The sequence below is a fragment of the Branchiostoma floridae genome, chromosome 12 (genome assembly GCF_000003815.2).
Source record: "Branchiostoma floridae strain S238N-H82 chromosome 12, Bfl_VNyyK, whole genome shotgun sequence".
Classification (NCBI taxonomy): Eukaryota; Metazoa; Chordata; class Leptocardii; order Amphioxiformes; family Branchiostomatidae; genus Branchiostoma; species Branchiostoma floridae.
Genome location: NC_049990.1, coordinates 17,021,807 through 17,047,275, shown reverse-complemented (window position 1 = coordinate 17,047,275; position 25,469 = coordinate 17,021,807). Strand labels below are relative to the sequence as shown.

The window sequence follows — 25,469 nt, the reverse complement described above, 5'->3', positions numbered from 1 at the left end:
AAAAACACAGAAGACATTTGTTGAAGTTGTAACTTTGTGCTCCTTTTAAAACTTAAAAACTGAGGAGATGACAAAACGTGTCAAAATAGACTCTCCTTCTAAAATACCACATAGGGCATTCGATGTCACTGAAGTTTTCCGAGACAAGTATAGTAAGAAAAACCCACAATTCAGCTCTTTCATATATGGAAACAGTTCTTCAATCAAACAGTACATTTCTATGAGCCTATGGCATTACTTTATCTATAGCAGACTATTAATATTGCAACTTTGTTTTGATTACTGGCATTATTTGATTGTGTTACTTTGTGAGTCGTACTCATGTTTATTCGAAGATGTTTTTTTCAGCTTGTCATATTACTTGAATGATGAATGAAGAGTTGTTCAAACTAGTCTACATTTGTTCAGCTACCAATGGATATTACCTCCGCGAAATTGAGTGTCAATGAGAAAGAGAAAAATATTGATAACAAACATTATGCAAATATAGACCTAATCTGCATGATTAATGAGAAAATGGTATAATCCTACTTTGACAAATGACGGGATTCCTTTATTGTGACATTTGGAAGTTATGTGCAGGTGAACATCATTGTATATCAATTATGAAAATGAGGACCTCATTTGCATAATGCGCGTAAAGCCTTATTGCTAACATAGACTGTGTAAGTCTGTTGTTTAGGTGTAGATGATCAGCCAATATATCTTATGCAAATGAGGAACATTTTTGTATGATTAATGACAAACACAATTAACACACCAATTGTAAATGTTAAAATCATTTAGCGAAGGTATAGGGTCGTGGAACTCTCGTTTCATATGTGATGAAAATAAGTGATAGTCAATGAAAAGCAACGAAATAACTGTACAAAATATAAGCAAAAGGACCCCTACACGCGGTAAGTTTGAGATTTATTTCAAAACATTACGAAGCATGTTTCTGTTGCCACAGTATGCTTACAAAACGGTAACTTCGTCCGTAAACATAATTCGGGGTGTGCTGACTTTGTTGTCCTTCCCCGCTCTTCCCGGCTGACAATTTCCGAAAACGTGAAGCGAGAATCCTGAAAAGCTCCCAAATTCCGTCAGACAGTCCCGACAGAAGAAGTTACCTTGGCAACCGCTGTCAATCATGTGTGTTGTGACGAAACTTTCCTCTCTAGGGTCCAAACCGTTATGCAAAGTAGCACCTGTCTTTGACGTCATCTTTCGGACGGGAGCGCTCTTGTGGCGCCGCCGTGCGGGAACGCAGGAATTGCAGCTAAAACAGGTGATACACCTAACGGACGGACGTCGCTCTCTTTTACTCCTTCCTAATTCACTGACAGTACTTTCTTTCTTATTGGGTGGTTCATCCACACTTGAACCAATAGATTGTCTTTCCCTTGACGTGTTGGTAAACGAATTCTTTTCCGTTTTCACTGTGACGTTAGATCGTTCAATACAAGCATTTTCTACTTCGCCCTTGTTTCGTTGTACGTTTTGCTGATTTGAATTACTTGTAGACACTTCAAGGGACTGAAAGTTCTCCCTTGCTATCGTAACAGGCGAACCGACAACGTGGTCAACAGTCTTTTCCATTCTGTGTTGTTTTCTCTGATCAGCTCTCTCCTTACCGTCATTTTGATCATCTTCTCTGCTGTCCTTCGTTGTCCTGAAATCGACGATGTCGTCTGCAGTTACTATAGTATCTTCCCGCGCTTTCCAATCTAACGTCAGTTCGTCCGAAGTTATCGTGGTAACGGTTTGGGGTTTCACAAACGCTCCAGGTAACTGACCAGCTTTTGTCGAAAGGTCCTGTAGCTTCTCAGCGAGGCCATCTCCCAGAAGCGGTTTTCCGTCTAGAAATTCCCTCAGATCCCCTTCAATGTTTGACATAAAGAGAAGGACATCTTGTCTATCGCCGTCGCAAATGACAGGGTCGGGAGAAGAAGAAGAAGTCAAGGTGTGCTTCTTCGCAGGTCTTTTCTGTGGCTTCTTCGTCTGCGTCTTCGACGTCTTGCGTGGCATACTGGCCAGAGATACGTCAGTTTTGTCGATGATAACGTTGTCAGTTTGTCATATCTAACTCGATTCAACCAAATAGATTGAAATTGTTACCCAACAAGCGCTCAACAGCAGTACAAATATCACAAGAGTCAGGTTAGGTGCTCACAAGACTGAAAAATGCGTTGCTAGCCACAGAAATGTTTGTATCGCAACTGTTCTATTCTGTATTTTTGTAGGGTTAATGTTCCAGAACACGCAGTTCTGTATCCATGATAGCCTAACGGTGTATCAGTCCGCACGAGTCCAAATAATAAGTCCGAAAGTAGAATATTTACATATACGTGGAGCAGCGGTTTTGAAATACTCTAGTATAGCTTTATATTTACAATGTAATCCATGATGTAAAAGTATGAATGGAAATACGTCCTTACAAATACACCTATTTTTCAATGAAAAAAACTTCAGTGGAAATGGAGTATAGGGAGAGGCTTGCTTAAGGGGGCGTTAAAAACATTTGAGGGTTGAGAGAGGTTTGAAAACCCCGGCCACTACTACCCTGGTCCAACCTAACCTCTGCTTGGAGACTAGGGCCCTAACCCGGAAGTGGGCATGGGATACCTGCATTTTGTGAAATATCGTTAGTCTCGTAACAACACATTGTGGACTAGTACCAACAGGAAAAAGATATTGACCAGAAAAAGCAGTGTCCCTATTCCCTTTATACTTTTAAACCAGCTTCTTTAAAATTAACATTAGTTGTAGCTTGGCAAAAAAAATCTGACGAACAATGTACATTTAACATGGGGCGCTAATTCAGGAAGTAAGTTTACTACATTAGGCTAGGGAACAGTAAGGTTTTTGCAGTTGTTGGGGCACAGTTTACTAGACTGGGAGTATTATTTCTTCACAGAAAAGGTGCGAGAATGCTAAGGCATATCTCCGGGGAATTGTCATGAATCTCTTTGTTTACGTTCTGGAACATAGAAAAGCCCACCTGCATATGACGTCACCGCTTGTTTGCAGGTAACATGAGGTCAGCCCATTTCCGGTGCAGCTGGCTGTTGTTTATTGGCTTCCGTCCGACTTCTGACGAAGACCGCTCCTGACTGACACAATTAGCAGCTCAACCAATGAGAGCACGGCAATTTTCATTTTGACCAATGAGAGAATGTCAGTTATCGCTTTGACCAATGCGAGAGCTGTATTTTTGCATTTCTGTGTTTTGACGGAGGTAGACGGGGCTATGAGATTGGTCTATTAGATGCAGGGAAAGCCCTTCTTGAATCACACTGGCAGTTTTAAAATCATTACGCTGTCAATAAACGCATGATAACGTAATGTTCGATGAGTTAGGAAAAACCTTCTTTACAAAATGCCATTAGTACAATTAATCTACTTCAGTTTGTCTGCGCGAAAGTCTGTATGGTAACCTGATAGGGTATTAGGGAACGTTTACGGGTCAACGGGTTTCCCTGGTACATATATATAGCTACAGGTCAGGGAGTGGCAGGATATCCCTAGGCCCTTTTCAGAACACTCAAAAGAGTGTCGCTCTTAATTCTGAAGCTACTACAGGAAACAGACGTCACAATTTCGTCAACATCCTGTGGTGACAGTTACTGTGCATTCAGAACTCTGTTGTGTTGCGATAGGTCTTCTCAAACATTTTGGGAGACGAAAAACAAGATCATGGCAAGCAAAACTGAACCAGAAGAGAAACACCGCAAGTTATACCGTAAGAGGAGACTCAGAGACGAAAACTACCTACGAGGCATGCGGACTGACTCGTACCACGAAGCAGTTCGCTTCGAATTCTTGGATACAATGTACGATGAGAGCAAGACAATGGACACTGTTGGCATGATTGAAGGAGGCGTTCCGTCCACTATCGAGGAAAGGGGTTGTCGAAAGAAGGACTGGAAATACAAGGAAAGTGCCAAGACATTGATACCCATCAGGTCAAAGCCCAAGTAAGTGTAACGTTAGTTGTAATTTTATAAGACTCCTCTTTTATTTCTAGCTCTACAGGGCAAATCACTTCCGTGTTTGGCATTCTCTGTGATCACTGAGACATACGAGTAACTCCAAAACCAACCTAAATCCTAAATTTAACTAGCTATAGTTCATTGGACTTGGGGGTGGGAGGTGGTGCACTCTAGCAGTATACATTATTTCAGCGCTTTCTTTTATATTTCGCTCCATACCACGGATATGGGTGAAATGTATTGTTTTTATATTCCAATCCGGCATACTGTACGTATAGGGCTTTCGAGGTTCGAGGGCATTGATATTAGTTAAGTAGTGGTGATTGATTTGTACAACTGGCCACTTTGTCAATTTCTACCATATGTTATATATAATCAGAAAAAAACAGTCTTATAGCGAGTCTTCTCTAAAAGCTCCGTACGCTTTTCTCTTGGTCCACCTGACGTTCGTTCGGAGTCACCTGGGCAATAGAGTATGACTGACTAATCATGAGACTATTGTATAGCTGATATATACGTACCCCATGAAACTAAGTAAGATGGAACCCAGGCTATATCAATAATGATAATCTGTTTATTGCAAGTGCATACCCGAGGGCTAATTGCAAGTACAAACAGCACGTATAGTAAATAAAAGTACAACGGTGCTAAGAACTACATTCTATGACTATGTGGTGCTACTTAAGTGTACATGATGCTTGTTTTGTTGGGGTTTACATCTTATTTTAGGCAATGGAAGACGAATTTACCCACTTCTTCTATAATATGTGGGCTATTTGATTTTAATAATAGGTAGTTTTTTTCATTGTCGGGAATAGTTGGAAAGTAAGCGTGTATTTTGTATACACTCAAGAATAGTTGGTTTCTGAATAATAATAGACATTGTTTCTAATAGTTCATATTATAATGTGAGATACGTTAATAATGTTTCATAGAATATTGAAGATCATGATTTGACTTCAGGTTTCACAAAGTTCATTTTTTTCATTTTCTTTATCCCATGACAGACAGCCGTCTGTGAACCCACTTGACGATGCAGGCCTGCTGTCCTTCATGACCTTCTCCTGGCTGACTCCTTTGATCAAAATGGCGTACAAGGGGAAACTGACTCTGGAGAACGTCTGGCACCATTCACCACATGACAGGGCAGAGCCCAACTATAAAAGGTACAGCGGTCCATATGATCATTGGCACGAGATGTAACGCTAGTTCACCTTTATCTGGTGGGTAGCCTATATTCGTTGCTAAAATCAGGCGTTTATTAGGGATAGCAAGTCGACTTACGGTGGTTTCAAACTGCAGTATTATGACAATATAGCTATTAAAAACCAACGTCCCTCGAATTGGAATAGATAAATACTAAGCTTTTAAACTTGAACGACGAATATAGGCTACTCCACCGATAAAGGTGAACTAGCGTTCATTTGATCCCATGTAATTGATACAACGTAGACGAAACAAGATCCGTGTCTATAGTCCATGGGCCAAGCATGTACAGGTCACTAACGCAGGTGGCTAGTCCACTGACAGTGTGTGTTTACTTTCCATACTCTTTTTCATTAGCGCTAAGGCCCTCTTTCCACTAGACGGTGATCGCGCTGCGCTCTCACTGTGACCTAAATAGCATATGTGTATATTTCGCTTGGATATACTGAATTTTAGTATAATATAAAATGTCAAATTGTGACGAAGAAGACAACAAAACACACAAAGTGTAAAATGATTCGTTTCTTTTGTTTACAGTTCGTTGAGCGATATGTCAAATTTTAGGTCACAGAGAGTGCGGCGAGAGCGCCGTCCTAGTGGAAAGGGGGTATAAGAAGAGAATCCTCTGTGTACTATTTTCCATGTCTTTGGTATGACCCTGCCGGATTTTGAAACCAAACATTCTGAATGCAATGCAAATACTCTACACCCAAGCCATTATACCAGTTGGATGTAGTGCAGTTTTAGAATAGATTTGTATGTAGAATATTAGTCAAATAATGTTCAATTTGTTCAAATAATGTTAAAAATTCGAGTCAAATTATCTTAAATTATGATTTCTCAACAGATTTGAGAGGCTGTGGAAGGAGGAGGTTGAGAGAGTCGGGATGAAGAAAGCATCGCTGCCCCGTACCATCTGGAGGTTCACTCGGACCAGGATGCTGATGAGTCTACTGACTATCATCGTATGCATGGCAGGCGCATTCATAGCACCCGTGCGTCTCTGGTTTTAATTTTCAGACATAAGCGTCTATATATTGCATATTAATAACGTTTCACATTAAGCATGAAAGTTTCATCTGAGTTGGTTAATTACGATATAAGCTTCAGAAATTAAACTGCCCATCAAATAAAAAAAGGACCGGATTTGTTACGTGCCAAACTTGGACGGAGGGCGGTGTTGACTTCCAGTGACCTTTGACCTATTGCTGGCGTTAGATTATAACGAAACTTTATATTAGTCAATTACATCTTTGCTGAGAGTTTCCCTTGCTATGAAAACCATGAACAGGTTGTTATCATCACTTAATGAGAATGACGGTGTCAGTTTTGAATTTGTTTTTGTCTCCAGGCTTTCGTAATAGGAAACCTGTTGGAGTATGCGGAGTCCCCGGACACAAACTGGCATCTGGGAGTTGGATTAGTTATCGCCATGTTTGTGACAGAGATCTCCAGGTTTGTGCAAAAGAACGTTTTACAAAGCATTTTTTTTTCATATGACAACTACGTCACAAATACTTTTGACGCCAGGTGTAGGAAAATATATTATCCCTTCTTAAGTAAAATATAAAATTCCAATAACAGAGTCATAAAATGACAAACACAACAGGAACACTTTTTACTAGAAAATTTTATAGGTTGCTCAAAGTTTTATATATTTGTAAGTGCCGTTCTATCTGTAATAAAGAAAGTTTTACTGTAATAGATATCATATTTAGATTTATGTTTCAGAATCTTTCACATCTATTTGTCGTAGTGGGTTTCGTATATAGATAGATGCCCGGCATTACATTAACATTTTATAGATATGATTTTCTCTTCCAGATCAGTCCTGTTTGTGACAACGTGGTCTATTGCCTACCGCAGTGCCACACGGGTATTAGGAGCTATCCTTACTCTTATCTTCACCAAGATCACTCGTCTGAGGAGTCTGCAAGACAAGACTGTTGGGGAGGTTAGTACATCATGTCCAATGGTCTTTAACTATTTTTTCAGTCACTGTGCTTAATCGTTATTTTTTAAGTATAGTAAACAGTTAAAACTGAAGCATTAGATATATGCATACATTGATTTAAAAAAAGTCCAGTAAAGTACTACATACAACACATTCACCTAAAGGCTTACAAGGGTTTATCATAAGCGTAAAGAAAATGTGTTCTCATCTGAACTGTTTTTCTAAACTATTCAACATACAAAGGTTACGGTAGTGTTAGTAGTAGCCGAGATCTTAGAGGTAGACTCCTTTAAAAATCGCGGCTACTACACCCACCCGTACTCCGACACTGAAACCTCTGCTTGGAGAATAGTTCTAGACACGGAAAAACTTCATAACTGGAGATTCATAAATCAGGCTATAAGATTTGCTTGTTCTTACAGCTAGTGAATCTCTGTGCTAATGATGGACAGCGGCTGTTCGATGCCACATCGCTGTTCGTTCTGCTGTTCGGAGCTCCCTTCGTGTTCCTGCTGGGTCTGTGCTACACCGTGTACCTGATTGGTCCCGCAGCCGTGCTGGGATGTTCCATCTTCATTCTGTACTACCCATTCCAGGTATGGGAAACTAGTCTTTTAGCTCGGCAAATGCTATTCCTTTATTCCTTTGTTGCGATACCCTTTAGTACTATTTAGGGCTAGTCTTTCAGGGTTCGAAGTTCAAACAATAAAACATACATATACAGCGCAGATATCTATCTATATATATCTATCTATCTATAAATAGGTAGATAGGTAGGTAGATATAGATATAGAAAACAAATCAAAAGAAACTTACACAATCATAACACTTATTGCATGGATAAGAAAAACATTAACTTAACTTAACTTGAGAACAAATATAGTGGTTGATTGCATTTCTAAATTGTGGAATATCGGACAGGGATTTGATGTTTGGTGGTAGGGCGTTCCATAGATTGATGGCACAGTAGAAAAAAGTTCGCTTTTTTGAGTTTGTGTTCGGCTTAAACGCTAATGATTCAATAATTTTATTTAATAGAAAGATATGTAAGGATCTGTCTTATGAAGGCTAGACATCTAGGTAAACATTTCAAGACTATTCAATACCAACATCTGAATACATTTCGGAAATTACTTCAAGAAGTTATCCCCGAATCTTATCCAGAAATTGAATAGTATTTTAAGTTAAAATACTATTAAAATTTAACATGTGCTGATCTGACACGTCACTGTTACAGTAATAAAGTTCATTGTTACGCTAATTGAAGAAATTAAAAAAAAAAGATAAAAGAAATGGATTCTTTACAATGAAGATGTAACCTCGTATTTTTTAGGCATTGATATCACGGCTGATATCACACCTCAGGAGAAAGGGCATCAAAATCACCGACAGACGTGTGCGAACCATGAACGAGATTCTCACTTCTGTCAAGCTGATCAAGATGTATGCTTGGGAGATGCCATTTGCAAATGCTGTACATGGTGAGTTGTTTTCCCTAGTGTTACCACCTCAAAGAACTTATAAGTGCTCAAGATCAGTGAATGTGCTCAATATCTTCTTCTCTTTAGGAGTGCCACAAATGCTTTCCTCCCTCTAGCATGTCCAAAAATATCTTAAGTTCAAAAGGTGTGACAACTCCTATCTCAATATCAAAACTCATCTTTGTACGTTAACCATTTCTTATAAGAGGTATGGGAAGTTTAAAGGAGGTCATATACATCAGGGCACTCCAGCCATCACTGAACAGAGACGGTGGGCGTTATAAGATTCCTGGAGCGTTTGACCAATTGCTGACGTCACGTATCCACAGGATCACGTGTGTGCAACTCTCGTGAGTTAACGTTCGGAAGTGATTGGTCATTATTGATCCTGAAGAAGGCGACAGTGGTCCGTGTATACCTTTGTGTCGGAAGAGAGTTTAGCAGTGTACTAAAATCACTATACCACTGTACCCGGTCTGCCTAAACACATCAAACGACCTCAAACAACAGGTTATTACTTGCTGCGTCTTTTTTTTTATTTCTAAATGCATAAACAATGTATCCAGAGCACCACACAAGGTCGTTGCTCCATGTACACTGCATATTAAAGTCGTTTAAGGTGCTTAGGCAGACCCCCACTGTACCTACCAAACAATTTGTTATACGACTGTTTAAGACTTGATGTTCTTCAGTACAGCTGATTTCAAGAAACTCGATGCTACAGACAGATTTGTATATATCTTTAGGTGCCACAACACCCATAATGCGAAGAGAGGCAAATATATCAATACTGCTTTGCTATAAGAAAGAATACTGAAACTCATGATTAGCCCAACTCGATTGTAACACTTGTGTTATCCCTACTTGTTATGTTAATTAGGATGTTAAGTCTTATTCTATACACCTATTTTGTACTCTGTGTAATAGTAGTTGCCATACATTGTACCATGTACAAATGTCGTGCAATAAAGTTCTCTCTATTACAGATGTGAGGAGTGAAGAGAGGAAGGTTCTGGAGAAGGCAGGCTATGTACAGAGCTTCAGTATCGGTACCTTCCCGCTGGTCACTATTGTGGCTAGTATCGTAACCATCACTCTTCATGTCATGACCGGGCATGACCTCACGGCATCACAGGTTTGTTACCTCCGTGAAAAATGGAGGTATTGTTTTGTGTGTGTTTGTGTGTGTGTTTCTGGATAAATATAGTCAGCGTAAGTTGAATAGGGCTGGATGAATTGTAATGATATTTAGTATGTTGGTAGATCTTCGGAAGATGAAAGTCAGTGCCGATTTTGGATCCCCTTGTGGCTGTTCTTAGAACTGCAACAGAATTTCCGTTTTTTGAATCTTTTTTGCTGAACATATTATATGTCGTTTTCCATTATTTTCCATTGTTTTTCTTTTTTCTGTTCTCTGTTACTTGTATTAAGCCATCGGGTAAGACGTTGTAATAATCTTATTAGACTTTAATTTGTTTATTTTTGTCCTCCAGGCTTTCACCATGGTAGCCATTTATAATTCCATGCGCTTCGCCATGGCCTCACTTCCGCTGTCTGTGAAAGCGCTTGCTGAGTGCAGAATAGGCCTACAGCGTATGAAAGTAAGTAATTTATGTGTTTCATTCTAGGCCTGAGTAACCTTTCTCAAAAGAAATTTAGAATAATTACTGTATCTATCTTGATATCATAACTTTATATCCACTTATGGGATGCACGCAATGCATTGTTAGTTGTGGTATCATTTCATTTCATGAGAAATTCTATCAAATAAAGCATATTTAACGTTTGATGTTTATGCTCCGCTTGAATGTACAAAGATGGCCACGTTACTTTCCAGAGTTTGCTTGAAATGGAAGAGATGGAGCCATTCACCGCCCGTCCGTCACATCCGGGCAACTCAGTTGAGGTCAAATCTGCCACCTTCACGTGGGACGTCGCTACGAGCGGAGGTGACCAGGAGAAGCAGGGGTCAGTTAAGGAGTCCGGAGATGACCTTGTGGTCAACGGAAAGACAGAGAGAATTCCTCTGACAAACCAAGGGGCAGAATCTGAAGAGCGACTGATGAAAACTCTCTCCCAAATCGAGCTGGAGCTACCGAAGGTCAGTTGTACTATGTGCCTTGTTTGCATACATGGGATTTTTACCCATACATTGTCTATTCTCACATACAGTGACGTTTTCTTTAGCGTCTAACATTACCACTCCTCAACAACACTTTTGTGAAGTTGTAGACTTTGTGTCTGTTTCATCATCACTGATCATCAAAATAATTCCTGCAAAATTTAGTATTGTCCGTTTTTCCTCAGGGTACTCTGTTAGGTGTTTGTGGAGGTGTTGGAAGTGGAAAGAGCTCTCTCATCTCCGGCATCCTTGGTCAGGTAATAGGAATTATATACATATATTTGTATCATCATCAAAACGTTTATCTTGCGATTAACGATGTACAAAGCTAATTCATCAACGTTATTGGTCATCTTGTACTTACACTCAATACCTAAGACCCTGACTCAGAGTTGAGATTAGCTGTATTTGTTGGTCACCCAAAGGTTGCCAAATTTAGATATTCAGAGATTGAAGCATATTTTTTTTCACTGAAAATTTATCCCATCTCATTGCGATCTCTAAAAATGGTAGCGCGATGGTCAAGAGAACACCGGCGTAGACAGCCGAAGAGAGTCCGTCGCGTCGATCGGTTTTACTGTTGTGTGGCATGTGAATAAAGACGACTGTCAGTTTACACGTGAAGTAAAAATCGCCGTTTTATACAGGGAATACATGTCTGTACGTGTGTGATGACTGAAATCTTCGTTTACTTGAACAGCTGCATATTTTAAGTTGTGCATTGTGGGGTCGTATAATGTAACTGCAGTGTATTTTGCCCAGAGCCCAGAGGTCCTTGGTTCAAATCCTGTCATGCTACCTATCTTATGCTCTTGGAAAAGTCACTCAGCACGATCAAACCACCCACGTTTAAAATGGGTTGTGGAAATAACAGGACAGGGGTGGGCTCTGCTTCCCAATACCGTGCCCTAGACACAGTAAATAACATCGTAACCCACTGTCCCTTAACTCACTGCACGGCACTCACTAAACGGCTATGGAACTACTTTTACCGTTAACTTTTGCCTTGAACAGATGCGTGTACTGGAGGGTACAGTAGGACTGACAGGCAGTATCGCATACGTGGCCCAGCAGGCCTGGATCATGAACGCTTCTGTCAGGGACAACATCCTGTTTGGAGAGGACTATCATCAACAGAGGTTACAGGCCTTTTCCATTTTCAATAATAATGCTGTGTGGTTGTCCGTTTTAAAACTTTGACATGACGTAAAGCGGATGGTGAAAAGTCCAATATCCAGCAATGCCATCAAATTTAATATAAGATATGAGGTTAAAACTGATTGGCAACACAAACATGTCTATCTAAAATATGGAGCTTAAAGTCGACGGCTATGGCAATCAAAAGTATTTTTAACCTTATGCTTCTCTCGTAATGGCGCTCTCCCACAATTTTGGAATAAGTGGGAGACTTCTTGACTAAGCAGGGGGACGCAATCTGGTCTGAATCTCAAACGGCCAAGGGACTTGGCAGGTAGGTAGGTAAGATTGTTTGAAGGTTACAATGGTTGCCACACGATAATAGCAGATTTCCTACAAGACTGCTTAATTCATATCAGACTCTCTTAATCGATGCTGTTTTTTTAATGATATTTTAAGGTATGAGGAAGCTGTGATGGCATGTAGCCTGACGCATGACTTCAATGTGCTGGCGGCCGGAGATATGACAGAGGTGCGTATAGGCTTGTACAGTTCAAACAAATAAATATTTCACACAGCGCATTTCTTAAGATGCTGTACTTCTTGTTGCAAAATCTAAAGAATCCTAATATAGGACAATGCTAAACTTTTTTCGAACACTAAGGTATACATGAACCAAATTTTCACCGACTACTGTCGCCTTCTTCAGGATTTATTTAATAATGACCCGTCAGTTCCGAATTTAACCCGCGAAAGATACAACAACGTGGTTGTTGACAGCTGATTTTGCGTATACGTGACGTCAGCAATCGGTCAAACATGCCAAGAAGTTTATATCGCCCACCGTTTCTGTTTAATGATGGGTTAGTTGCCCTGATATACGGTCTCCTTTATAACTCTAGGTATAATGGTCGATACAAACTTCCTGTCACGTTTGACCAGTTGCTGACGTCACGCAAACGCAAGATCAAGTCCCAGTAGGGTTACGCGTTTGCATTTCTCTTGTACAAAAAAAAAGATTTTAATCTTCCAGATTGGTGAGAGAGGCATAAACCTGAGTGGAGGACAGAAACAGCGCATCAGTCTGGCCCGGGCTGTATACAGTAACAGGGACATCTACCTGCTGGACGACCCTCTCAGTGCTGTGGACGCTCACGTGGGACAGCACATCTTTCACCACTGCATCATGGGAGCACTGAAGGACAAAACTGTCGTCTTTGTCACTCATCAGCTTCAGGTACATATGCTGTTTACAATGTTGCCTAATCTAGCGTTCACACACATAGACACGCACGCACACAAGCAGAGACACGCACACGCACACAAAACACACACAGATAGACTCGGATCAATTACAGAGGCATGCAGACACACACAAACATAAACACACACACATACAGTCGTATAGACAGACAGACACACAGACACACAGAGATAAACACATAGACACACTCTCTCTTACACACACACATATGCACAGACATATACACATACGTACAGACCGACACACGGAGATAATTACAGACATACATGCAGACACAAACACACAAACACGCACACACACTCACACACAAACACACACACACACACACACACACACACACGTAACACACACACACATATGCACAGACATATACACATACGCACAGACAGACACACGGAGATAATTACAGACATACATGCAGACACAAACACACAAACACGCACACACACACAGACACACATACACAAACATACACAGACACACACAGAGCCAGGAGTAATGCTGAACAACGAAAGGTCTATATATAAGTGAAGTGGGTTTCTGGAACGAAATAACAAAATCTTTCCCAGCACCTATTTTTCCCAGTACCTGCACCTGCCTCAAGTCAGCTTGTATTGTGTAATTTGAACCTCTAAATGAATGTAGTTCATGCACCTCTTCTATCCCCCAGTACCTGCACCTGTGTGACCAGGTTCTCCTGATGAAGGATGGTGGGATAGCAGAGAAGGGTGAACACAGTCAGCTGATGACAGCTGGGGAAGACTACGCCCGGATGATACAGGGCTACATGACCTCACACTGTGATGAGGAGACAGGGGAGGAGGCAGATGAAGAGGAAGAGATTGAACAGCCGACTCACAAGCTAATGTAAGGCTATGCCTAATAATGGGAATGCATTTCTTTGTAGTTGCACCGTTTTCTTTTTGGCGACGCCTCAGAAGCGGAGCCGTTAGTATGATGCTGCCATTGAGTTGCTTAATATTCTAAAAATTCCACGAGCGCATTCATAGTGGATTCACATTTTTGTAATAACTTGTGGGAACGGTATTTTTATTCTATTTTTATGCATTTTTAAGGATTAATATACATTTAACTCCCCTCTGCAAAATGCACTATGCTTGAGTGATTGTGCATGTAAATTGTAAACGTCCGCTTAGGAGACAATTTTCTGGGGATGCTCGGTCAAGGAAACGCCTGTCCACAGTTGTCTCTATCACCAGCATTGGTGACAACGGGGAGGTGTGTGTGGGAGAAGAACTGGTCATGGAAGAAGAGGAAGAGGACTTGTCTGGTAAGGCAACACGTTACCCAGTCAGTAGTGTTGTATCCGTGGTGTCACAGTGAAGTATAGCGGAGATCTGAAAGTACATTTTTCATATGTTAATTCTCATCTGAACAGAACGTTTTGCTTTTGGAACAAAGTAATTATTAAAAAAATGCATTTTTCCTTAACACGCAATCACAGACAATAGAATTATAGGTACAGCATATGGAAGACAAGCCGAAGATATTTGAACACTTGACATTGACCGAAAAATGTCACGAATTAAGGACATCTAGTGTTATTTGACTTTTCCATTGGCAATTAAATCTTCCGAGGGTTAGAAGTTAACTTATTTCTTCAACTATGCAAGGACAAAAGTTGCAATTTATGTCTGTAACGTTGATGGATTTCTACTTTGTTATAGAAGACAGTTCTACTGAAGGTATCAACGAACAAAATGGTTTGTGGCCATCTACAGACCGGTAGAGATAGCAATGTGTTATACATCTGTGAATTACCATGTGTATACTTTGTCAGTACTTAGCCCACTTAAGGACATATGCATTGATAGATGTTGGCATGTGCTCATCGACATGTGCACTTTTTAGGTGAAAGTTTCCGAAATGACTTGATATTTTTTTCTCATACTTTCTTATGGACAAATGCCACAGAGTCATATTTGCTACCTAATTGCTTGAGTAACACTGTATCCAGTTGCTTGCTTAGCTATTATCTTGTCACTGCTTGCTGTTACATTCTTGCCACTTCTATTTCCGGTGCATCTTCACATCATAATGTTTTGCAAAAATGAAGAGAAGGGCTAAAAATAAAGATTACTCTAAGTGAATTTTGTATCCCCATGCATTGTAAATACACCATCACTATCAAATCACAAATTATTGAGTACATTGTCTTCTTTACAGGCAGCTTAATAACAAAGGAGGACATTGAGAGTGGCAGTATTGGATGGAGAACGTACGCAGACTACTGTAAGGCAGGAGGAGGGTACCTGCTGACTGTGCTGGTCCTGCTCACATTTGTTCTGTCGGTGGGGTCAATGGCCTTCAGTAGCCTCTGGTTGAGTCTCTGGTTGAGGCAAGGCAGTGGGGTGAGTTTTAGTCACCATCTGTTTATGATCGAGATTGCAGAAATTTCTTAGCAATCTAATATAGTTCATTTATATATTCCTATATCTATTGATTATCTTACACACTAATTATCAAAAGCACACATTTAAAGATAGAAATATCAACATAAAACAACGATTATAACATTGAGGCAAACAATTCAATATCCATATAGATATGGATAAGGGAGATTCAAATAGATGTTTGTCTTAGAAAAGCAACGTTAAGGTTAGTCGACCTTTATTCACTGTGTACCTATCTTGGTTTCTTTACAAAAACGGGATATTGAGGGAAGATACTTAATGTAACATCAGGAATACACAGCAGTGCAAGGTTGAGAGACTCAAATGTTCAGAACACTACCTAAAAGGCTTCCATAACATATCTTCCTCAGTAGATCTACCCATTTTTAAAGTAACGAATTTTGGTACACAACGAATAAAGGTCAAACGTTATATGCTCTACTGTTGATGAGTTAATTTTGTTAATGTTTTTATTACGTCTTCATGCATACGAGAAATGTTTTGCAGTGGAAGCCTGATCTGATCAATCTTTCTATTTCACTCCACCAAGAACACCACAGTAGTGATGGGTAACGAGACCGTCATCAGCTCCAGTATTCGGCACCATCCGGACCTTCACTTCTACAGTCTGGTTTACGGGATGTCAATCATTCTGGTGCTGGTCATGATGACCATAAAGGGCCTCATCTTCATGAAGTTTACTCTGCGGGCCTCCTCCAACCTTCACGACAAGGTGTTCAGGTCTGTCTTCCGCAGTCCGATGTCTTTCTTTGACACAACTCCAACAGGCAGGATCCTGAATCGCTTCTCCAAGGACCTGGATGAAGGTAAAGTTATGTATCTTTAATTGCCACACAATCTTGAGGTAGTGGATGCTGTAGTACCAATAGGTGGCATGAAAGTAGCTCTGTTATCGGTACTTGACTTTAGACGTAAACTCGACAACAAGAGCAATCCGGAAACGGATTTCAGTTTTCAATTCGCCACCAAGAGACCTTACCAATGATATCATAGTTTATACTTGAATGTAAGTTCATCTGTGACGGTAGTAAACATTATATTACAATTTTAACACTTTATATCCGTACACAAAATAAAGCGCTGACCAACAAGTCATGAAAGTAGCTTATGAAGGTTCTTTTAGTAATAAAGTTAAGAATGCAACGTTAGTTGACCTTTATTCGTTGTATTCCTAAATTCGTTACTTTAAAAAACGAAAAGATCTAGAGATATGTTATGGGGTCTTTTAATCAGTGTTCTGTACGTTTTAGTCTCTCAACTTCGCAAATTCTGCAGGCACTACCGATGCTACATTTTGTATATCCCTCAATATCCCGTTTTTGCAATAAAGGCCAACTATCGTTAGATTTCACACGGAAAATCACGGGTAACTTTACTACAAGAGAACTATACGCTGCCAATATTAGCTTATAAAAGTCTTCTGAAGCCTGAATGAATTACTGAGGTATTCCTAGAATCAACAAAAGATGAACATAATCAACTAAATGTATGCCAAAAAAACTATTATCTCTGCTAATGTTGATGATAACCCTCTCTGATCTGTTTCAGTGGATGTACGACTTCCATTGCAGGCAGAGATGCTGCTCCAGAACACCTGCCTTCTCCTGTTCTCCATTGTTTTGGTATCATATGCGTTTCCCTACTTCCTCATCGCCATTGTACCATTGACGGCAATGTTCCTCTACATCTGTAAAATCTCCGGAAGGTACGTTCTGTTTCTGCCTTTTGTCGTCTACAATGATCTTTATTGAGATAGTTTTCGCTCTGTACGGCCTGTATCGAAAATGTCGGATTATGAAGCGTAACTGGAGGGTATCTGGTCCAGAACCCAGAGGTCATGAGTTTGAATCCCGCCATGCTACCGATTCTTGTACCATTATGAAATGCACACGACTTTCCTCACTACATCCAAGTGTAAAATGGCACCTGACTTTGGTTGGGGAGGTATATAGCGGTGGGAAGGGAGGGCTCCGTCACCCAATACCGTGCCGGAGACACAGTGAATAACAGCCCACTGCACGTGCGGCCTCAAAAAAGCTCTAGGACAACATTTTCCTTAATAATATCAAGCCTGTTGTTGTTTGTATGTGGCACTGTGAAAATAATTTGTCAACTTGAGTACAAAGCCATATTGTCCTTGTCTGTCCAAAAATTGATAAATAAAAAAGAAAAGAAGATTCTTGGGAGAGATATCTACAGCCTCGATGCATCAGCATTTGATGACCACGGAGGAATGATGAATCGGTTGATGCTGTGTACCTGTAGTTTGTCAATGAAAGATATACACAGATAATTATTGTATTCCGACGCTTCTGTCACTGCGTCTGAAAGCTTGGGATTTCAATTAGCAAATTTACATGCTTTTGTCTAATCCAGTGCCCTGCGTGAACTGAAGAGGTTAGAGAATGTGAGCCGGTCTCCCTGGTTCTGCCATCTGACTGCTACTGTACAGGGTCTGCCCACTATTCATGCTTACAACAAGACGGAAGCAACTGTTAGTAGGTAAGCACATTTGGTAGTATGTTACTAATTATGTAGGCTTCTACGTTGATGAAGGTTAGACATCCAGGTAATACGATGATATAAAATGATATAAAAGTAACTGTATTGCGCAACAATCGTACAAGGTACAAAGCATGGCATCTACTGATATATACGTAACTACAGTTCTATAAGATTATAGTTATTCAAGCAACTGGGCATGGTTTTGGAAACTGTCATACGTTTCATCGTAGAATCCACGAGCTTTAAACAAATCTGTTCTATGCCACTAACAAAAGGTAGTGGGTGAAACGTCTAATCGTTTCCAAAACCATGACCAGTTGCTTGAATGACTTTTTTTTTGGCGTAAGCTATCCTCTACTGATTTGTTAACCTGACGTAACTATCTGGTCTGATACTTTTGTAAGCATAAAGAAGGGTTTGATAAAATAGTCTCAGTAGCTTGTATTGCATTATGTGTCTACACACAGCGTTGTGGTAATACAATCATACTGATCTTACTTATTTAAAAACAAGTTGACTCTTGGTGAATCAACATCATAATTGCTGACGATTTAGCATGTACTTTAGCATCAAATTGTGGTGATAAAAGCTGTCTATATAATTTGAAGTAGCTGGATGCGCATGTTTTCCCGTTTTATATCGTCATGTACTTGAACGCCGTTTTCAGGTTTGTAAGTCTGCTGGACAAAAACTCCACCGTGTCCTTCCTCTTCTACTGTGCGATGCGTTGGCTGTCAGTGAGACTGGACCTGATTACCACAATAATGTCTACTGTCACCGCTTTGATGGTGGTGGTCACCCATGGGTCTGTGCCTCCTGCTCTTGCGGGGTTAGCTCTTACTTCTGTTATACAGGTAAGAATGATTTTCAATTGCACAATCAAATGTTTACAATAGGATAACGCAATTGAAACGGTCTATTGCAGTTTAAAGCTTTGACCAGGAAGGTTCATATGCTTTCTTTAGCGATCGTGCACGTGTGTGTGTTTGCCTTTGCGCGCATGTGCTTGTATGTATTTTTGCGCATGTGTGTCTGTCTGTATGTGTATCTTGATAAGCTAGACCTTGTAATGGCTCGACTTTAGGCCCCCTTTCAAAGGTCCTGCTGTGAAACTTGCGGTTTTCGTATGTCATGTTCAGGACCATATATAGTAACGATTTATGGTTAGTAGAAAGCTCTTGTGGTTGGAAAGACGTGTCATGAGTTTGTGATCTATTGTTAATGATATGATTGAACCTGGACAGACATTGATTTTTTTGGGAATGATTTTGTTTCAGATGACAGGAATGTTCCAGTTCACAGTTCGTCTCAGCTCTGAGGTAGAGGCTCGCATCACGTCAGTGCAGAGGATTAACAGTTATATCAAGGTATGTACTTTTCAATAAAACAAATAGGGCAACACTAGGATAAAAGCGTTGAAAACAGTACCGGGATGCCAAATAAAATGGTAGAATATCACGAAAAATCTGGCAATCTTTTCAGCGCTAGTGATTGAATTCCCTCCTTGCTTCACAGGGTCTTAAACCAGAGGCCCCGCTGACCATCAAGAAAACTGCCCCAGCCCAGTCCTGGCCGTCTGAGGGTCGTGTTCGGTTCCAGAAGTACAACATGCGTTACCGGGAGGGTCTGCCCTTGGTGCTGAAAGATGTCAGCTTCTCCACAAGACCTTCTGAAAAAGTCGGAATCGTGGGAAGAACTGGTTCAGGTACATCTACACCTGCTTTTGTTTTGCATCATGAAGTGGACGTATAAACTGATGTTGGATGAAGAAATGTCAAGGGTTGCAAACAAACTTGCTTCCTTGATTGAACACGTCTTCAAAGTTGTGATTGATACTTAAGAAACGGTCTCATCAATGACGACAGACCGACCCCAAAGCTCCACTCATCTCTGTAAAAAAAAACGTAGAAATGCAAAATGAAAACATGACAGTGCAAATATTTGACGGAAATACAGGGGCTATCTGATTGGTCGAACTGCTTTGATTTTTGATGGACAGTCAGGATCGGTCCGTTGAGAATAGCTACAACACAAAAGTCTTTTTGAACTACCAAACTTAGTGGATATTCGTTCCTAACTTATCAAGAACTGGCTGCTGGTATTCAATAGAATCGGTGTACACACTATATGATTACAATTCCTTTGCAGGTAAGTCATCGCTAGGCGTGGCCCTGTTCCGACTGGGGGAAGCAGCATCAGGCTCCATCAGTATCGATGACGTGGACATTTCTACCATCGGCCTGGAGGACCTGCGCAGCAAGCTGTCAATCATCCCACAGGACCCTGTCTTATTTGTGGGGACCGTCAGGTGGGTGTGGCCTATCTTTCATATGGTTTAACTGGCGAGGATATGTAGCCACCCAACCTCAATATTGAGTCTTTTCGAATCTTGTCTTCTTGGTAAACGCACATTAAAGATAAGCATAATTTCCAATAACATTTTAATGGGTCGTCATCTCGTGCTGTTGTTGATACCCAATCATAAATACTTTCCATCATCACACTTAAATGTTTTCATGCTGAATGATAGAACTAATACTTGCACCAATTTCTTCACTTCTTTCAGATATAACCTGGATCCGTTTGAGCAGTACAGCGATGACCAAATCTGGAGTGCTCTGGAGAGAACACACATGAAACAAGCAGTATGTACTTTGATGTTTGTGTTCAAGATGTGAATGATTCGCTTTGTGAACGATAGATCAACTTGACTTGGTTTCAGTCATGACATCTTGTTTGCATCCTTCCCATCTTGTTGTAGATCTCAGGCCTACAGCATCAGCTGGAGGCGCCTGTTGTGGAGAACGGAGACAACTTCTCAGTGGGAGAGAGACAGCTGCTGTGTATGGCCAGGGCACTGCTCAGACACAGCAAGGTCAGGCAAAATAGCCTCCATAGCAAGCTCTCCGGGCCTTTTTCGTTTTTTTCTCATATTACAATTTTGCTGGCCGTTTCTTTTTGTACTGGTTCGTTTGTGCTGCCGACTCAGGCAGATAGTGTATGTCGGAGTGCCGGCTGAAAATTTGGTGTACAGATGTGTTAGATTGGGGAAAAAATGAGATATTTGTACCAAGTAACAGGTGCCATCTTCGTTACCGTAGCAGTCTACGATGTCTATACGTCGAAAGAAGGTGAGACATCCAAGTAATATGATACGCCATCTAGCAGATACACAAGCAACTGGATGTGATCTGGGAAACTGTCAGACGTTTCAGTTAGCATTGACTAACTTTCACCCTTGACTCATGATGAAAGATAAGGGTCATTGTCACTGACGAAAGTTAGTGAATGCTACCTGAAATGTTCAATCATTTCCAAAATCATATCCAGTTGCTAAAGCTTAAGTAACTGTCTAGTATTTTTCGAAATATGTTAACCATAGTTTGAATGTAGATTGAAAATATGTTTTGTAAACAACAACAAAACTTATTACGCCATAATTCATAAACCGTGTCTATACAGATTCTGATGTTAGACGAGGCCACAGCAGCCATCGACCCAGAGACAGACAACTTGATCCAGACAACTATCCGGGAGGCCTTCAGTGACTGCACCATGCTGACCATCGCACACAGACTCAACACCGTACTGACCTGTGACAGGATACTGGTCATGGAGGATGGGGAGGTCAGTGGGGATCAAAGTTGTACTTTTACTCATGTGCATAATGCCAATGTGATATACGTCATTTTCAATGATTATGAGTATCGAAGTCATATTGAAGAGTTAGCCATTGTTTCGAAAAATAAGGGAACCTGTACACATATATTTTCTCAAACTGTACATCTATGAACAGTAAACGATGCGATCTTAGTAGTTTCATACATATCATGTGATATCATAGTTCGCTTTTGCGGTTACCAATTGCAGTATTCTGTGTTGTACATATATGAGTACTTACTGTAGTCTTCTTTGTCGTTTGTTTTTTTGTGCAGCCATTTTCTGTATAGACAGACTGACTGACAGTAGAAGTAGAAGTAGTAGTAGTAGTAGTAGTAGTAGTAGTAGTAGTAGTAGTAGTAGCAGCAGCAGTAGTAGTAGTAGTAGTAGTAGTAGTAGTAGTAGTAGTAGTAGTAGTAGTAGTAGTAGTAGTAGTAGTATTGCCGTGGCGACCCCTGTAGCTTCTAGTTTCATTAGTTGGTAATTGATAGACCTCGGTTCAAATCCTGGGAAGAGAATCTCTGTTAGGGTAGTACCTCTTTATCGGAAAGGATGTGTTCGACGAGGTACCTCAGGCTTGTTAAAAGACGAAGTGCAGGTAACACCTCCCTGCAAAATATACCCTGCACAAGAAACAGCAAGGAAACTTGCTGACCTATGTGTTGTCGTGCAGAAAAGTTCTATGTCAGCTCTATGTGTCATTGTCACTACAAGGTGAACAGCAGCAATATTGCAAGGGCTTTACATGTTTTTTACACGTGGCTGCCACATTTGTTTGTTATCACTGATTGAAACACATTGTCTTTATTTCCAGGTGGTAGAGTTTGATTCTCCCGGCTCGCTGCTTGCAGACGCCAACTCACACTTCCATGCCATGATGTCAGCGACGAAACTCAGCAATTAGCAATCAAGTTAACCATTGCAAGTTCTGGGCTATTTTGTTCAAATGTCCGTTTATATCTATCTATCTATCTATCTATCTATCCATCCATCCATCCATCCATCCATCCATCCATCCATCCATCCATCCATCCATCCATCCATCCATCCATCTATCTATAAATATGTATTTATTTGTTTATCTTTAATTTTGTACCCAGATGATGCTACGACAGCAAGTGTATTGATATTACGTTGACAGAGATTATATTGTATTCGAAACATTCACTGACTATTGTTCATTTGTTTATATTGTATTCGAAACAATCACTGACTATTGTTCATTTGTTTTTGTTTTTTAAAGAAATTTTAACAGATTTCAATTCAATTATAGAGCTATTTCAAAAATCAAACACTTCACTGTATGCTTCCAGTAGGCATATCAAACACGATGACTTGAACTGAACTAGAAGAATTTTCAATGCTTGCGTCCTTTCCTATTTAATCTTACATAAAAACTACGACTGATTGTAAGCTTTAATTTTATGCTTAAGTTTTTTTTTCATGAAACCGCTAAATTATACTACAAAAATTGAAAATTTAAAGACTTGTACCGTTGCTTTAAAAAGAAGTATGTTGGCAACTTTAAAATGTAGAGTAAGACCATTAGGTAGAGACCACTTTACTTGATTAGTTTTACTAAGTGCTTAGTCCCAGGCATCAGCTTCGTCTTTCTTTGTGTGACTTTCCATCCATCATTATAACGTGCCAAATGTCAACCTACTATATCAATACATTGTTTGACGTGTATACAAAGAAGGGATTACCTCACAGTTAATGATTAAAAGTCATCTTATCGGGTAGCACTATTTGCATACTCCTAGATATATCTGAAGTGTCTACTGAGACTTCAGCTTGGCGCCACTTTTGCAGCAAATCTTCCCACAGATGAACGAACAGCTGTACCACACGGTACCCAGGACAGCTGCACAGACGGTCAGCAGGAACGCGGCCACGTCCAGCAGGTAGTACTGGTACCACGGCAGCTCCACGGCGCGTGCGCGGAGATGGGGCAGGCGGCCATGTTTGATGACATGTTCTATCCACCAGACGGCCCGCTCCATGGGTGACTGGGGCTGGTCATGGTCCAGGCGGGACAGGCGGGCTGCCGTCTCTTGGTAGCTGCCATTCAGAAAACAAAAGAGATTGTGAAGAATATTAGGGTTTATCACTGTTATGGTTCAACTTGGTGGAAGTCAAGGTGACCCCACTTCGTTAATGCAACGCGTTACTAAATGATAAGCACCAATTATTCTTCGATGCCAACTTACCACACTTCATCAAAGATAGGTGATAAAGAAAATGAACCTGGACGCACTTTGTGTGTGTGTGTGTGTGTGTGTGTGTGTGTTTGCGGCGAATGTGTAAATGCGTAAGCATGGTGTTTGTGTGTTTGTATTTCTGTCAGTGTGTGTGTTTATGTTTGTGTGTGTGTTTATATGTATCTATAGTTCAGTGTATCACTTCCTCTACATCGTACATTCACCTGACATCAGGAGTACCTTGTGTTGGTGACGACATGAAGAATGGCCTGGTACAACTGGTCGGAGGTGACCGTGCTGAAGTCCAACTTCACCCCCAGGCCCCTGGCCACCACCCGGGCGGCGTTAGCGGGCTGATCCGAGAACAGCGGCAGACAGACCATGGGCACGCCGTGGTGCAGGGCCTCGTACATGCCGTTCGACCCAGCGTGAGTGATGAAGGCTCGGGTCTTTGGGTGGGCTACAGCAAATACAGAAGGTATATAGCAAATCATCTTTAAAATGTGCCTGATGTACATAGACAGGTAGGAAATCCTAGCCTGAGTGGAATATATGATTGAAACAACTAGAGAGGCGAGTAGAAACAGAAACAATATCCTGGTTCCCGGGATTCGAACCCTCGCCGACTCCAGGCCGCTAGATTACAACTTTGGCATGGCCAGGTTAGCAGTCCTTGAACCCCACTATTACATGATTACAGACAAGAAATCCATGAAAGTTTGGTGCTCTTGGCTTAGACAGGGATATAGCTATTAAGTAATTTAAGGTAGTCCTGTATTACAGATGTATTCTCAGATACTTCTCAATGTTTTGTTGGACTTAATAATGAGAATATCAATCTTACCCAGCAAGTCGTTCTGAGGTAGCCAGGCCAGTAGTTTGGTGTTGTTGCCCAGACCGGCCGGCTTCTCTCCCACGTAACGCCACACCACCTTCTGTCGGAGTCGGGCGAAGGATGATGCAAAGACTTCAAGCCTCTCAATAGACATCGTCTTGACCATCGACCCGAAACTGACGACAATCAATCCATCGTCTCCAGAGCTCTGGACAAACGACTCCATGTCCTGTGGAGAGATGAATCATCTAAAGTGAGTTTTCTTCATCTCTAAAGACAAACGCTTTCATTTTCTGTGTGGAGATGAATTATCCGAATCAAGCTTTCTTCATCTCTATATCCATCAATTTCGAATTAGCGTTTTAACGTTATCAAAGTAGTTTTTTATAATTTGCTTTTGGACAGACGAGGACAATGTGGCACTGCACTCAAGTTTATAACGTCTTTCAACAGTGCCACATAAACGGTACAGACAGAAGGAAAAGGTGGTCTTTTCTTTTACCTCCCCGACCGAAGTCAGGTACCAATTGTTACACCTTAGTATAGTGAGGAAGATCGTGTAAAGTGCCTTTCCCAAGAGCATAACGTCGGGGGCATGGTGAGTATCGAACTCGGGACCTTTAGATTCCGAACCGAACCAGTTACGCCACACACGACGCTGTAGGTAGTGGTATGTAGCTCTTATTCGCCTAGCT

At 40.8% G+C, this 25,469-nt stretch overlaps 2 protein-coding genes across 2 annotated transcripts; one reads left to right on the top strand and one right to left on the bottom strand.

The window, feature by feature from the left end:
• Positions 1–3,516: 3,516 nt before the first annotated feature.
• LOC118427078 (multidrug resistance-associated protein 5-like) lies at positions 3,517–23,480 on the top strand. Its single transcript, XM_035836715.1, has 28 exons — positions 3,517–3,959; positions 4,982–5,140; positions 6,028–6,175; positions 6,532–6,635; positions 7,005–7,134; positions 7,557–7,730; positions 8,468–8,615; positions 9,602–9,750; positions 10,109–10,216; positions 10,453–10,716; positions 10,923–10,994; positions 11,752–11,876; positions 12,334–12,406; positions 12,908–13,111; positions 13,809–14,005; positions 14,296–14,449; positions 15,307–15,510; positions 16,103–16,379; positions 17,122–17,278; positions 17,950–18,075; positions 18,746–18,932; positions 19,356–19,445; positions 19,594–19,783; positions 20,227–20,386; positions 20,645–20,723; positions 20,840–20,953; positions 21,541–21,705; positions 22,553–23,480. The coding sequence occupies exons 1-28, from the start codon at positions 3,679–3,681 to the stop codon at positions 22,640–22,642; spliced, it is 4,329 nt and encodes a 1,442-aa protein (XP_035692608.1). The 5' UTR covers positions 3,517–3,678; the 3' UTR covers positions 22,643–23,480.
• Position 23,481: 1 nt separating this feature from the next.
• LOC118427539 (UDP-glucuronosyltransferase 2C1-like) lies at positions 23,482–24,996 on the bottom strand. The gene is made up of 3 exons (XM_035837375.1): positions 24,784–24,996; positions 24,180–24,399; positions 23,482–23,799 (listed from the first exon to the last, which is right to left on the bottom strand). Exons 1-3 carry the CDS (start codon positions 24,938–24,940, stop codon positions 23,517–23,519), a joined length of 660 nt encoding a protein of 219 aa, XP_035693268.1. The 5' UTR covers positions 24,941–24,996; the 3' UTR covers positions 23,482–23,516.
• Positions 24,997–25,469: the final 473 nt, after the last annotated feature.